Source organism: Oryzias latipes, chromosome 23, assembly GCF_002234675.1.
Source record: "Oryzias latipes chromosome 23, ASM223467v1".
Taxonomy (NCBI): Eukaryota; Metazoa; Chordata; class Actinopteri; order Beloniformes; family Adrianichthyidae; genus Oryzias; species Oryzias latipes.
This window is the reverse complement of record NC_019881.2, coordinates 17,793,911-17,809,217: the sequence shown is the minus strand read 5'-3', so window position 1 is coordinate 17,809,217 and position 15,307 is coordinate 17,793,911. Positions and strand designations below refer to the sequence as shown.

The 15,307-nt window shown below is 37.3% G+C and overlaps 2 protein-coding genes across 3 annotated transcripts; one reads left to right on the top strand and one right to left on the bottom strand.

The window, feature by feature from the left end:
- The first annotated feature begins 18 nt into the window (after positions 1 to 18).
- Positions 19 to 9,298, top strand: orc5 (origin recognition complex subunit 5). Of its 2 annotated transcripts, none has more exons than XM_004083087.3 (14): positions 19 to 414; positions 2,267 to 2,359; positions 2,865 to 3,041; positions 3,221 to 3,295; positions 4,126 to 4,237; positions 4,454 to 4,584; positions 4,666 to 4,714; positions 6,808 to 6,898; positions 6,974 to 7,026; positions 7,123 to 7,235; positions 7,328 to 7,375; positions 7,771 to 7,881; positions 8,825 to 8,937; positions 9,043 to 9,298. In XM_004083087.3, the coding sequence occupies exons 1-14, from the start codon at positions 301 to 303 to the stop codon at positions 9,086 to 9,088; spliced, it is 1,326 nt and encodes a 441-aa protein (XP_004083135.1). In that variant the 5' UTR covers positions 19 to 300; the 3' UTR covers positions 9,089 to 9,298. The 2 variants fall into 2 exon arrangements, with proteins under 2 accessions (XP_004083135.1, XP_020569806.1); XM_020714147.2 differs by having other exon boundaries at positions 29 to 414; positions 2,267 to 2,329.
- Positions 9,299 to 11,123: 1,825 nt separating this feature from the next.
- On the bottom strand, positions 11,124 to 13,958 carry guca1a (guanylate cyclase activator 1A). Its single transcript, NM_001104700.1, is given in 4 exon segments — positions 11,124 to 11,359; positions 12,098 to 12,191; positions 12,274 to 12,423; positions 13,688 to 13,958. Coding segments are annotated over 4 exon segments (570 nt in total). The 5' UTR covers positions 13,886 to 13,958; the 3' UTR covers positions 11,124 to 11,231.
- Between the last annotated feature and the right edge of the window lie 1,349 nt (positions 13,959 to 15,307).

Below are 15,307 nucleotides of genomic sequence, written 5' to 3'. Positions count from 1 at the left end.
TTCTGATTGGATCATACGGAGGCGGAGTTTATGACGTAATCCAACGGCGCGCAAAGTGATCGCAGCCGGTTTCAAGTACATTTGCTCGTTTTTCCTCGATAAAAACGTAGTTTTTGAGGAGTGTTTTAAAGTTTTGTATCACGCGCTTTCTTCGACTTAACGACGTCAAGTTCACTTTTTTGCCGCTAACGCTGGCGACCGTCATCTTTATTTTCGTGAAAGTTAAGCTAATGTTTTGGTTTGTTTATTAGTTTAGCTCCTCGTGGCTTCAACTATAAAGTTAGAACCAAGAAAAGCAGAATGGCGGGACTGTTAGAGCATCCTGGATACGACGAGGAGAGGCTGAAGAGAGCCGCAGAGCAGCTGCCCTGCAGAGAAGTTCAGGCTGGGATGTTGCTGTCCCTTATGGGAGAGGTATGGGGCCGTTAACTCAAGGAAGGTCCACCTGATAACAAAATTCCCAAAGCAAAACAGTGTAATTATTAGTCAATGTATTTATAAAATAATAATAATAAAGTTTTTCATAAATTCTCATTCTCGTGTTAAAACACCAGTCGGAGTTGCTTTAATACCCACTCTGATTCATTAAAAATTGTTTGTAACATGTACTTGTGGCATTTTTCCAATGTTCTAAAAGTATTTCTTTATTAAAATTGTGATCCAGGACCAGACGAAAAGGCTCTGTTTGAAAAAGATCGTATATTTGTGATGTAGAAAACACACAAGCTCCCTGCTCAGCTCCATTCTGATGCACTTGTAAACAAATAGATCCATGTATGTCTTTGTTTTCTTCGCCCAAACTAGTGTCTGGCGCCCAAATGTACGGCTGGATATAGCTCCAATATTGCTCACCCTTTTTGTTGCACCAGTAATGTTAGTTTGGGTGTTTGAGAAAGATAGTGGGAGAGTGTAAACAGAGCTGTGGGCAGGGTTACTCTGTGCCAACAGTCTTTCCCACAATCAGACGTGAATTTATAATGAATTACTGCCGCTCTGCAGAAACTATGTCTTAGAAAATGTCAGAGGGTTTTTGATTTTAGCTAAAAAAGGGCATCATCATAATTAAAAGACCACTGGGAACACTTTGTAAATAAATCAAAAGATGAATATAGTAGGTTGTAATTTTTATTATTATTATTATTATTATTTAAAAGTGTGTTCATGAATAGGAATTTAGTCTTTGTGAGACGAGATAGATTAAAGAGACTTTGGACAGAAACGTAGTCGTATTGTTCTTGCTATTTTTAAATTCTTACTTAAAATATAGAGACACACCTTGCACAATTACAGACTACCGTATTTTCCGGAGTATAAGTCGCACCAGCCCAAAAATGCATTATAAAGTAGAAAAAAACACAGATAAGTCGCACTGGACTATAAGTCGCATTTTAACTTTCACAACCTTATATGACACAATCATAGCAGACTGTTTATCTAATAATTTCACAGTAATTTTTTCTCAAACTTATTTATTTATTCCTTTCATGAAGCATCATTGGCTAACTAATACTCTGTTTTCATCCTGTATTTGTAGAAACAGTTTTCACTTTTATTGCATTTCTGAATCTATGAAATCTTTGGAAAATAGAATATTATGTTGTTAGCCTTCAAGATCTAACTGTAAAAAAAAGTTTGCTGATTCTCTGAGTCACTGAACATACTCTTAACACTTAACACTTACACTTAACACTTACCTCATACATCAAATTGACCCAGGAACATCATCTCTGTTCCTCACAAATGAACATAACAGGAGGGTTAACAATGTATTTATTTCAATTTATTTCTAATATAAGTCGCTGCGGAGTATAAGTCGCACCCCTTGCCAAACTATGAAAAAAAGTGCGACTTATAGTCCGGAAAATACGGGTATTTAAAATAAATACAAGAACTAAAAATAAAAAGGGAAATTTGGTGAAACAGGTGAGATGGACTTTAAAAATATGGAGTCACATTAGGCTAATAATTTCATTAAATAATGGACACTGTACTGAAATATGATATTTCTCTAAGTGTTACTCAAATATGTATATTTTGTATGTAATGATCTTGTTTTTATACTATTTTAAGCTGCCTTACAATCATCTTGAGCGTCTTGATAAGCGCTTCAAATAAAATAAAGTAACCCTTTTATTCTTGGGCATTTAGGTGATGACTAATATAGTATTTAGAGCATTTTTCAATGTATTATGTTGTTTTTACCTAGTACTGGTGCAATGATCTAATATTATTGACAGTAACATTCGTGTTATTTTTCTCTTGACAGCCACACCAGTACTGCTACCCCTCAATCTTCATCTACGGTCATCGGGCTTCAGGAAAAAGCCATGTAATAAATGTTCTGATGAAGGAGCTGGAGGTGATGTCTGTTAAATCCGTGGTTGTTTTGGTTTAGATGTGGTTTCTCAGTGTTGTCTTTTGACAGCGTCAAAGAAAAGATGGATTCTGAAAGCTTTTTCTCCTTAGGGTTTCATCTTTTTCGAAGTTGAAAGGATAATGAAGGAATGACAACAACAAGAGAACACGGGGTTTCTTTCAATAAACACTGAAAGAGTGTTTAGTTAATTAAACATTGCGCTTTTTTCAAGTAAATAAGTGGATTCTGGTGATGTCAATTACATTTGTGGGTTACAAAAGTAAAACGTGAAAAAGATGTGTTTTTGCTAAAACCAAAGGATTATTTATCATTTACATTTAATCTGCAAAAGATAAAATCCACCCTCTAAAGTGTTGTCTTTGTTTGGGCAGTATGTTGTTGGGTTTTTAAAAAGTAGCAGCTGGGATTTTTGTGCCATGTGATGTTTTTTTTTTTTGTGCATCCTCCAGAGTTCTCAGTTTCCTTCTTACACCTCCTCTTCCTGCAGCTTCCTCACGCCACGCTCAGCTGTGTCGAATGCGTTTCTGTCGCGCTGCTGTTTGAGCAAGTCTTGCGGTCCTTCTTCGGGTGCGACGTGGCCTCGCTGCTCCCTCGCAGCCCCTCCCTGACAGACTTTGTGCGCATTTACCGCCAGCAGTCGCCTGCCCGGCAAACGCGCTACATTGTGAGTTCACGCTCCTCCCTCCTTTTTTCCCATCGTTTGTGCTCTCGTGACTCATGGTTTTCACTTGAAAAATGCTGAAATCGTAATTTTTCCATCTCCAAATCGTTTCATCTGTTCAAATTTAAGTCTAAGAAGTTAACTGCGAGTGGATATGATGAACTCTATTTTGAATTTTTTAGGTCATGGAAAAAGCGGAACTTCTGAGAGACGCCGATGCTAACCTCCTCCCGGCTCTCCTCCGCCTGCAGGAGCTGGTGAGATGATTCAGCTCTTTGTCTCATCTGTCCAGCATATTTTTGCTGGAGGGTGTGGTTGATGAAGGAGGGAAGGAAATCATTTGTAACGGATGACCTTTTGCTTGAGTGCAAGATTTTTCATAATGTTGTATGGAGGAAATAGTGTTAATTGTTCAATGCATTTTATTAGAGACTCAAGTGACAGATTGTCTTTTATTCTAGGAAGTAGTTTATTGGAACATTGTCTGCATTTTTACACAATAATTAGGATACAGAGTCATTTAAATATGCTGAAAGATAAAGAAAAGTTTTTTTTTAAGGGGAGTTATTAAAGACATATTTATTTGACTCAAATATCCACAGATAATTCAGATTCACTTCATTTATAAAGGGTTGAAACAGTTTATTCATTTTCAATAACTGAAGCATCTGCTGCTACAATTATATGCACCATATTCAGAATAAAAATCATTTCCTAGTTGTGTAAATAATCACAAAGGTGTAATTACATGTGTTTCAGTAGCAGGAATATTCTTGGGCGTTTTTGAAATATTACACAACAAAGGCTAAAAGTCATCCTAGCTGGGTAAAAAGACCACTTTTGTTGGATCTTTTTTTATAGAATATTGTCACCTGGTACTAGGTGCGTACAAATTGTGGTTTTTAAATGTGTGACAGTGGGGAAATTTTCACTCAAAGATAGTACCGTAGAAAGCGAAAACAATCTGATCTCTGGCGTCCAGGACTGCTGCGGGCCATAATGACGGCTGCAGCTGCCACGGGGAGCTCTGACTGAGCTGTAGCATAGCCTAATGCTCTGTTTGCTGCTGTGTGCATCTTTTCTGCAGGTTGAGGACAATGTTACTGTCATCCTGCTCAGTGAAATAGTCTGGGACACGTTCAGACCGAACACGGGCTGCTTTGAGCCCCTCCTGCTCCACTTCCCAGACTACAGTAAAGGTATTCACAGGCTCACTCTGCTAAATCTGAACTTGCAATCGTGTTTTCACAAGTCAGGCATCAGCTTTAGTTGAATATTTAATTCTGATGCAGCACTGTATAAATTCAGCAGCTGGTGGGAGGCCTTTATTGTGAAAATCTCTTGCTGCTTTGCATGTTCTGTATCTTTGTGAATTTGAGGTCAGTGATGTTGGAACTTTATTGGTGTGTTTGCAGTTGAGCTGCAGCAGATTTTGTCTCAGGACAGACATCCTTCCTTTTCCGCTGAGCTTTACTCCTTCTACGTCAGCGTCCTGCTGGGAGTCTTTTACTCGGTCTGCCGAGACCTACGAGAACTGCGACACCTGGTCAGAAACCCAAACTTCACTCCAAGTTAAGACACTTCGCTTCAGCGCCAGACTCATTTCTGCTCCTTCTCTTTTCAACAGGCTGCCCTCAACTTTTCAAAGTTCTGCGAGCCATTGGCCGAAGGGAAAGGTAAAACATCTCAACTAGCAGTGCCCAAGTTCAGGCCTCGAGGGCCGCTGTCCTACAATGTTTTCCAACCAACCTGCCATTAAAGCTCCTTATTGGCTAAACACACCTGATCCAGGTAATCAGCAGCAGAAGGACGGTCCTCGAGGCCGGGATGTGGGCACCCCTGATCTAAAGAAATGATCAAATTTTACCCTACATGAATTTAGCTGCATTTAATACTGTTTAAGGATAGTCGTTTGGATGTTATTTTAAAGACCCACTCCAATGAAAATCATGTTTTTAACATGTTCTTGTGGCATTTTTCTGATGATAGAGGACATATCATGACTAATGATAATTAAAAGGCCACTGGAAATGCTTTAAAAATAGATCAAAAGAGGATCGGAGTGGGACTCACCGAAGGTTTCTGCTTATAGTTTCCCACTAGTATGAAGTTTGATCAATTAGGTCTGTTGATGTTTAACTTTCTGGATAAAGTTTGTCAGAAACAATAAAACAAAACAAGTCCGCAATCAGATGTGTATTTAAAGTCATCAAATGAAAGCTTAAAAATGTCACAATTTATTTTAAAAAAATTTCAGTTTAATGAAGTAATTTTTATTTTAAACTTAAGAAATAGTTTCAATTAACTATTTTTTTCCCACTAATCTAGGGGAAAAAATATTTCACATAATTTGGGATTATTACTTTTAGATTGTCATCGATGTCGGGAAGAAATCTAATTCACATGTATTCAATTGTGTCTGAGATAGATATTTTGAGAAAGAAATCGGAGACAAATGAAGTAAAGTGTTAAGTTGAGAGCTAAACTCCAGAGCAGATGTACAATAAAATAACATTTTTGCTTTAAAGACCCACTCCTTTCATCTTTTGATTTATTTTAAAATAGTTCTGTGACCTTTGAATTATTTTCATGTCGTTTTTTATCTTAAATTAAAAAAAAATTTTTGTTGTTAATGTTTTCTAAGACCTAGTTTCTGCAGTAGATTAGTAGAAATTAGTCTCTGAGTTGTGGTGGGACTGTTGGCGTGGAGGACCCCCACCCTCTGTGTTGCTGAGAGCTCGTAAAGGGAGCTTGTGGTCCGTCAAGCGTATTTTAATGCTCTTTTTTCAACAGGATATTTTTGTCTGCTCTTGATTCACAACTATAGCTATCAAGAAATACTCAATTTCAAGCTCAGTTTTATTTCTATATGTCCTCCATCATCAAAGAAATTGCAACAAGAACATGTTAAAAACACCAAAAACGCAATTTTCAATGGAGTGGGTCTTAAGATACTCCTTATGATTTGTCCTATGAACATAAAAATGTTACAAATTTCTTTAAAAAGACTCCTAAAACAAGGTTTATTGAATTCCTGACATTATGGTTCTCTCCTTCTTATGTAAAAATGTAAATTTTGCACTAATTTTGGCACTTTTTAGGTCCCAAAGTCAGAGACTTTTTTTTTTTTTTTTTTTGCACTTTCTGATGTGTTAAGAACTGCAAATTTGCTTACATCTGCTTTCCTGCTAAATCTAACAGGTTTTTTTTCTGCACACACTCATTAAAACGTGTAATTTCTAAGCGTTTACACACATTCAACCGTGTGCTAATAGGAAAATGTGGTCACTGGATGTTTTGAAGTCATGCCGTTTCTGGAGATTTTTTGAGTAGACGGGACACATTAGTGGAGAAGCTTTTTCTTGTATTTTATTGTTTGTGAAAACGTCTTTTTGAGGACGCCGAGTGCAGACAAAAAAAATAGCCCGAGTCCCAGCTGGACGTGAGCGGATGTGACGGCTCATGTCATCTTCTTCACATTAAATCTCAACTGTTTACTGCTTTGCTTCTGTGATTTGGAGTCTTTATGCCCTCTTTTGAGTTGCTGTTTATCTAAAGGCGTAACCACAAATAAGGGAAACGTTTTCTCTGCTTTATTTAATGTAGAAAATGTATTCTGGGTCATTAAATGCAAGAAAATGGTCCGAAACGCTAAAAGATGTTGCATAAAAAAAAACTTGGCTGGAGATTAATTTTTTTGTTTTTAGCTTTTTTCACTTGTTAATGAACAAAATACAGCTAATTTATGTTTTATGTTTCATACATTTAGTGAAGGAAACAGACACACACAAGTTGTGGAAAAACATCGAGCCTCACCTCAAAAAGGCCATGCAGACCGTTTACCTACGCGAGGTTTCAAGGTGTGACCGCTGCACGTTACTTATCCTTAAGATGAAATTCCAGCTGTTTTTCAATGACACTTGGCTGTGCTTCAGTCTTCAGTGGGAGCAGATGCAGCAAATGGAGGAGGAGACGGGAGCTCTGAAAGGTGCCAGCACACATGAAGACCTGCCGCATGCGACCATCCTCTGCAGAAAACACAAGACAGAAATCCGCAACTCTTCTCTTTTTTGTCTCTTCTAAGGTTTATCAGCTCACACTCATGTCGAGCTGCCGTTTTACTCAAAGTTCCTGCTCATCGCTGCTTATCTGGCCTCCTACAATCCTGCCCGCACAGATAAACGCTTCTTTCTGAAGGTAAAACTATTCTACTTCTTTACAGTCTTATTTCTGTTATGATTTTTTTTCTGACTTAAAAAAAAAAAAGTAAAACAATTTCTGCCCAACAGCACCATGGAAAAATAAAAAAGACCAACTTTCTGAAGAAAAATGAAAAGGTGATTGCAGTTTCATAAACTGAATTTAAAGTCCCACTCTGATTATCTTTTGATCTATTTTCATTTATAGCCTAAAATAAAAATAAAAAACTCTTTTTTTCATTACAGTTACTGCCCAACAGCAGCAGTTCATTAGAAATTCGCCTCAGCGTTTTTCCTACGTCACAAATAAGATCTTTTTCCAACAGTGTTTTTTTTTTGTCTGCTCCTGATTCACAATTTGAATGAAGAAATACTCAGAAATGCTTCATTTTCTTTATAATTGTCCTCCATTGTGAGACAAATGTTACAAGAACATGTTAAGAACACCAGAGTGGGTCTTTAATTAGGCTTCAGTTTTATGCACACATTTTCACATGTAATGCCGAATGATACATATAGTTTCTGTCTGGTAGACCACTAACCACCTTCTGGGGCCGAAGCCCTTCCCTCTGGACCGCCTGCTGGCCATCTTCTACAGCGTGGTGGACGGCAGAGTCGCTCCGACCGCCAGCATCTTCTCCCAGGTCAGAGGTCATCTTGCTCTGATATCCCGAAACGCTTCGCTATCGACATTTGTGCCGTATTGCAATTCACCGTGTGGGTGTAAAAGGGACAGTGGCTCTGAAGTGCAAATCAAATCAGCAAATCGGTCCACGCAAAAAAGTGGATTTATTTAAGATTATGACAATTATCAAAGCAAAGTAAATAAATAAAAAAACATTTGTACGCAATGGATTTCTAATAAGTAATGTTTTTTTAAGTTGTATTTATTTTGCTTTTTTATTGTCCCTGTGATGTTAAGTTTTTGTGTTGAGTGATTTGTTGGTGTGATTTGCCCTTCAGGGCCACCGTAGAAGGAGCTCTAAAACACGTAAAACTGAAGGGATGTTCTCACAGCAGAGGTCTGTCTGTCAGCTGCTTCCTCCTTGGATGGAGTAAAGATGAAGAGTTGGGCGCAGAACCTTGGGAGGAAACTCCAAACTCTGAAGCTTTTGACCTTCACCAAGTTCCCTTGATTCGGCCGAGAACAAACCCCTGCATTAAGGAGGTTTCGTTCCACTGATGCCTCAGATTGTCGCCGTTCTTCTGTCCGCCGCCGCAGCTTGGCGCCGCCTCATTTCAGCAATCATCTGATTGCAGGGCTGAATCTTTGCCTCGGAGTACTACAATGAATAAAATGTCATTTCACACTTTTTATGCATTTTCCACCCCATGATTGAGGTCTGGATGTTCAAAATGATGTATTTCTGCATTATATGCCGTTAAATCAAACCTAATAAACCCTCAGATGAGAGAATTTTCCACCCATACGGTCAGGAGTTTGGGGATCTGAGGCCAGAAAGTTAGGCTAGACCCACATCAGCTGCTGCTTGTTTACTGTTAGAGGCGCCAGCATCAAAGTTTAAAAAAGCACCGACTCGCAGCGGATCAGCAGAGTCATTCAGGTGGTCCTCTCTCATCCGTTAGATCTCATCTCTGGTGACCTTGCAGCTGCTGGCTCAGGTGAGTCACGACGACCAGCTTGATAGCCCAAAGTACAAATGTGCCGTTTCTCTGGAATTCATTTGCAACATATCCAGGTGAGCGCGCCCGCCTGAACCTCATCACACATGACTGATGCTGACTGAACCGGTCAAGGGAACTGACCTTTGTGCACGCTTTCACGTGTTTGACTTGTTTTCCAGGACAGTGAACTTTGACATCATGAAGTATCTGTACGACTTCCTGTGAGGCGGCGGCAGCGGTGGCGTGCGAGCCATTGGTGACAGAATTACAAAGAGCGCTTTCTTTCTTTACTGCAAGGATTCATGTGAGGACAAACAACCATCACAACAATGAGGGACATTACTGTTTGTGCTGCTGCCCCCTTGTGGTTGATGTGGTTGTTTGCTGTTTATTCCCAAAATCATAATAAATATTTGCATTTCTGCTAAATAATGACCACGTTGTCAAGGTGATTTAATCCATTTTCACCCTCCATTATACATATTAGGTCAATTCTTTGTATATTCAATATTCAAAGCGACCCTGGATGCAAACTCTTCACCTTCATTTCCTAGATAGACAACAAAACAGCGAAATGATTAAAGCATAATTTATGTACCGGTAGTTAAAACAATTCTGAAAGCTGTAGGACTTTAGTGTCTTTACAGCTACTGAGCTCACCTGGCAGCATCAGGTGAGTCATCTTTGCTCAGACGGCAGGATTGTTGATTCTTGTCTATACTTTATTCCTGCTGATAAGGAATAAATATCTTATTTTTAATATCTAATCATTCTAAGTTTGATACGTCTTTGAATGAATGTATGAATGCTTATTGTATTGTTTTGTGCATTATTCCGTGATTGCTTGAAATAAACCATTTCAAATCAAAAATAAGTCAACGCTAAAGTATTTTTTGTAACAAATCCAGAAGCTCTGAAATAACTGTTAAGATTGGATTTTGTTTATTAAGACATACATTTTTTTAATGCAAAGATTAGAGGAAAATCTGTCTAAAAGGACACTTGTGTGAAAAGAAAAATAATTATTTTTGCGATACTTTCAAGGTAATGGACAGACGTTTAGGAAAAAAAATACTTAATGTTGTATTTTCTTACAAATTATTGAAAGAATAATTTGAACTTTTATCTCTGAAAGCTTTTTCTCAAAAGACAGAAACAAGACCATTAAAGATGATCTCCGATTAACGTATGATCTATTTTAAAAGCGTTTCCAGGGGACTTTTAATTATGTTCATATTGTTTTCAACCAAAAATCCAAAAACGTGTTATTTTTCTAGGACATCATTTCTGCAGCACTACTTTGCTTTTGACTTGTGGGCGGGTCAGTAGCAACCCCGCCCATTGCTGAGAGCTCTCTGTTTACTAGCTTACAGCCCCACCCTAAACATAACATTATCTGTCCAACAAAAGCGGCGAGCAATTTTTATGGGAGTGGGTCTTTAAGCTGTCTTTCCAGGTGTTGATTGGTGTGGTGCTAATATTTATATTGATTTACTTTTTCTTAATATAAGTGAGACAAGGGCATGCATATGAACTTTATTGCAATCATTAGTAAACATTTTATTTCATTTCCATAGAAAAAAGTCCTATTACAAGAGTTTAGCCATCTTTTTTTTTTTTTTGCTATGAGTTTTAATGTTTTATTACTGATTTTTATTTTTTATTATAGAGTACAGGTGAGAAAAACCAAACTTTCTGCAGTGTTTCAACAGAAGGCACCTGATCATCACAGTTAAGTAAAAATGATCTCAAATTTATTTCTAAAGAAGAAAAAGCAAATCCTCCTTAATAAATGCTGCAAAAGAAAAAAATGGTTACATTTTTTGCTACAGAAATTAGAAAAAGAATAAAATCAGCATCTTCAGCTGGGATTTACATCCGTTTTATAGCTACTGTTGTGAGCCGAGGTCAACCAATGCAGAGTTGTAATAAAACCTTAAAGGCTTGAAACAATAAACAGGTGTGAGAAATGTCGTGCAAAAGGACCTAGAAAGTGCAGTTTAGCTGGCGTAACTGCAGCTCTGCTCCACTATCCGCCTGCCTGATCCCCTTAGGGTGTCTGAGGCTAAGTGACCTGTCTGAGACATCATCCTTCATGCCAGAGTGGCCTTGGGAGAGCTCATCTTCATCATGCAAAGGACAGTGACCAGCCTTCATAGGGTGACTGAGTCATCCCACTTAGAGTGCATCCTTTGGAGATTAAACACAGGATATGTCAGTGTTCGCCGCTCACTGGTGTCACATTAAGGTAGACTCAATCTGAAGAGAGATCTCCCTTAAGGAGACCCTTTTTTTATTTTTCACCAGAGGCAGCAAAAGCTGACGCACTCGGGTCAAACTATGAATGAAGATCAGGTGGCAGACATCCTTAAACGCTGTGCCTCCGGTTGTGGATCATGGCCACAATGTGGCGAAGGTCCAAGCTTTTCATCATGACTTCCATGAAGTCTTCGTCACTCCGAGCACCCTCCACAAACTCCTCCAGGGAAAGCTCGCCTGCGTGAAGAGATGGGTGACATTTCAAGGTCAAACTAGTTTTTTTGAAGCTCATCTAAGGACGTTTCTAGCTATCTAGAAAACAGGTAGTCGGTTACAAACCACAAAAACTTGAATATTGATGTAAGCTTTTTGCCTCTCGAACATTTTTACAATTACTTGACCCTTTAAATGTGCCATGTTAACGTATAACAACCAAAATGAAATACTTTTGGTGCATAAATTACATTACGTACCCTTTAGTTTGTGCAGAAACTGATACTTTTGCCTTTTAGTTTGTCAAGTTTTCTTTTATGTTGCAAACTTAACTTACATTTAACAATAATAATCATATATGTATATATAAATGGCACTTCTACGAAAAAGATTAACACATTAGGATTAATTGTTTTGTATATTCATTAGATTACATATCTATTTTTCTCTATTAATGTACATTATGCATTTTTCTTTTATTATTTTGAAATTATTAATATTAGTGGTCGTCTTTGTATTTTCTAGGAGCAGGCTAAGCTTCTTCCTGCTCCCATTCAAAATGTTTTGTATTATTATTACTGTTATCTATAAGGTTGCATCATTTAGACTGTATTCTGATTATTAACATGAAACAAATTAAATGAAACTTTGACTCAATCATTTTTTTTATTGTCTGGTATCTGATGATTCCTTGTTTTTTTGTATTTTTGTGAGTCATTTCAAACCTCCCCTGTCCTCCCCATTAGTCTATCTGCTGCTCACCATCTCCGTTCACATCAATCCTGTCAAAGACGTTGTTTGTGAATTCCTCTGCAGTCATTTCCTGATTTTCATTCCCGTTGATTGCTCGAATGGCCTGTGATGGACAAATAAAGTCAGTTTGAGTACTTGGAAAGGTTCTGGAAAACAGATGATGATGAGAGCATTATTAGCTCCACCTTTATGATGTTCAGGAGTTCGTGGCGGTCGATGCAGCCATTTCCATCCACATCATACAGTTTGAAATACCAGCGCAGCTTGTGCTCCATCTTTCCCCGCATCACCAGGCTCAGAGCTGCCACATACTCCATGAAGTCTATGTATCCATCCTGCAGCAACAAAAAATTCAGTCATCATGCACAGACACAGTTTCTCAGACTTCCACGTATGAATAAATGCTCAATCTCAAAGCTGAGTCAGAACAGAGGATTATCTGCAGGGACGCATCAAAGCATCTCAGTGATCAAATCGAGCTCGGTGATTACCGCAGCCTTTTGCCGGCTGAGGGGGACACTAAATATAGATTCTGCACAAGACATCCAGGATGAACGGGAAAAATGCTGTTGTGAGGAAAGAGCAGCTACATTTAAGGGAGCCTTACTTCTCTGTTTTAGCAAATGTTTGCTTTAATCTGGATCACAGGAGTTTATTTTGAAGGAAAATTGCAGATTTGATGAACTAAGGACTATTTGATAAACCCAGTAAATTATCTATTACCTGTTTTTCTGTATTTAGTTACCCTTAGAAAAAAGTCTTTAAGTGTACTACAAGTATACTTAGTCTATCCAAAAAGTGATGCAGTATACTCGAAGTTTATGCATTGCATATTTAAAATGTTCCAATTTAGTCTGAAGAACTATTCACCTAGTGTTCTTACTTAAAGTATACTTAAAAGAAAATAAACTTCAAGTGAAATACTTTTTGCTCAGGGTAAATATTGAAGAAATTATAAAGGTAGGGGCTAAAAATGTCTTATTTAACTTCAATTGTATAAAAATTACTTGAAATTGTGAAATTGAAAAAAAAATACATTTCCTTAAGACATTTGTGCTAAAAAAAAAAAACAACACAACTCAACTTTTCACTCATATTTTTCCAGCTTTTAATTGAGATAAAAATACCAACTCAAAGCAGTTAAAAAGCTTTTTTTTATTCCAAATAGTTGCCCTCGAAGTTTTCATTATTCTTAATTATTTTCCTCACAGTTTTAGTTTGGGAGATTTCATTTTCATTTCATAGCATTTCATTTTTATTTGTACTTAATTGATGATCAAAATAACTAAAATAAAAGCAAAAGATAAAGTTTAGGAAGTCAAATATAAACAAACAGGCAGCAAAGTAATGTTAAAGGAGTAAAACAACAAAAAGATGTTTTTCAAAATAAACTGACATGGAAAACTCCTGAACTTGTAGTAAAATATTTTACTTTGAAAAGAAAAAGAAGTTGTAAAAGTAAAGCAGTTATTATATTTCTTGAATGCAGATTTGATGCTAGATTTCAATTCATGACCTAATTAGTGTTATTAGTCATTAGAAACATGAAAAGCTGGTCCTCCAGTGAACTTGGGAGTGAAACCGCAGCACAGACATTACCTTGTTCATGTCAAACGTCCGGAACATCTGTTCTATGTAGGCGTTGGCCTCCATGTCCAGACCTTTCAGCCCGAAAAACTGCTTGAACTCGTGCAGCGTGAGCTGACCCGAGGGGCACTCCGTCATGAACTTCTTGTACCACAGGTGCATTTCCACAGCCTGCAGGTCGTCCACGGTGCTTCCTGTGGAGTTACCCATTTCTGAGGGAGCTGATGATGAGGCTGCTAACTCTCACCCGATTTGGTCTACTGTGAAGCGGACGTTATCCCTGTTCACAGTCACTCAACTCTGGGAACCTTTAGGGTGAGATTGGCGGCCAGTCGGGGCCTTTTGTAGTTCACTGTGTTTCCAAGCCCAACCCACTTGATGTCCTCCTGGGGTATAATCACTGGCTGTAATCCAGACAACCACACAGATGATCAGCTTAATCACTTGTGTAAAAGGACAGGTTAGCCGTCCCACGTTTACCCGAGTCCTGCTGACAGGCAACTTTCAAACCCTCACGTGCATCAACATGAAATCCTGTCCTGCCTGTGGATCGGTCTGAAAGTCTCAGTTGAAAGATTCAGTTTTAGCATTTAGATGTTACCTAAATAGTAATACATGCTCAAAATGTTACAGTAAAGAGAAGAAAAACACTCAACCGATTCATTTTCAAATTAAAAGCTTCTTCTGCAGACATTTTCAAACCATCTGACAAGGTAAACCACACAGCAAATAGTACTCACATTTAATTAAAAAAAAGAATTAGGTATTGCAGTTGTACACAATTGCTTTTTAAGTAAATGTCTACTTACTATTTATGTTTAGGCCCTCCTCTATTTTAATGTTTTTTATTTAGATTTGGATTTAGTTTATTTCAACCAATCAAAACAAAAAATACCAAAGACAAACCAAATAAACATATATGTAGACATAAATGTACAAAACTTTGGACGATTGCTCATGAGTTGATTGGAAAAAAATGACAAATTAAGATACAAATCCTTATCTATATCCACGTACAAATGCAAATGATACCATTATAATTGCTCTTAATCATAAATAAGATCATGTACTTATAGATACAAACATGACAAATCAAATACAAATAATCCCACTCTTATAATACTTTTTTATTGAATTTAATATATATCTAATCTTCTGATTAGATTCATGTATACTTATACTTTAATAGTATAACAAAGCTGAAGTGCTTATTGATTACATTAAAAAAAACATTACATTTATTCCTGAAACTATTATACATCACAGATCAAAATATCATAAATGAAAGTTAGGGTAAATGTTAAATAAGACGTACATTTTCTTTTTTTTTTTTATTCCTCTTATGATTAGTCAAAAATAAAAAAAAAATCAAATCAAATTTTGAGTTTTTCTCCCAGGTTTTCCATTTAGTAAAAAATGAATCTAAACTTGAATCCGGTTACATGAATCCATTCAGCAGGTAAACAGGATCAATTACAGATTAGTCAAGAAATTCATTGGTATGCCGTAGATTCAACTGAGTGAGACATTACATATTTAAATAAAAAACAAAAGTAAAAACATTTAAGGAAGTCACATTGGTTCCTCGAATTCACAAAAAAGACTTCAGTTGTGTTACCATTTTGGAAAGAC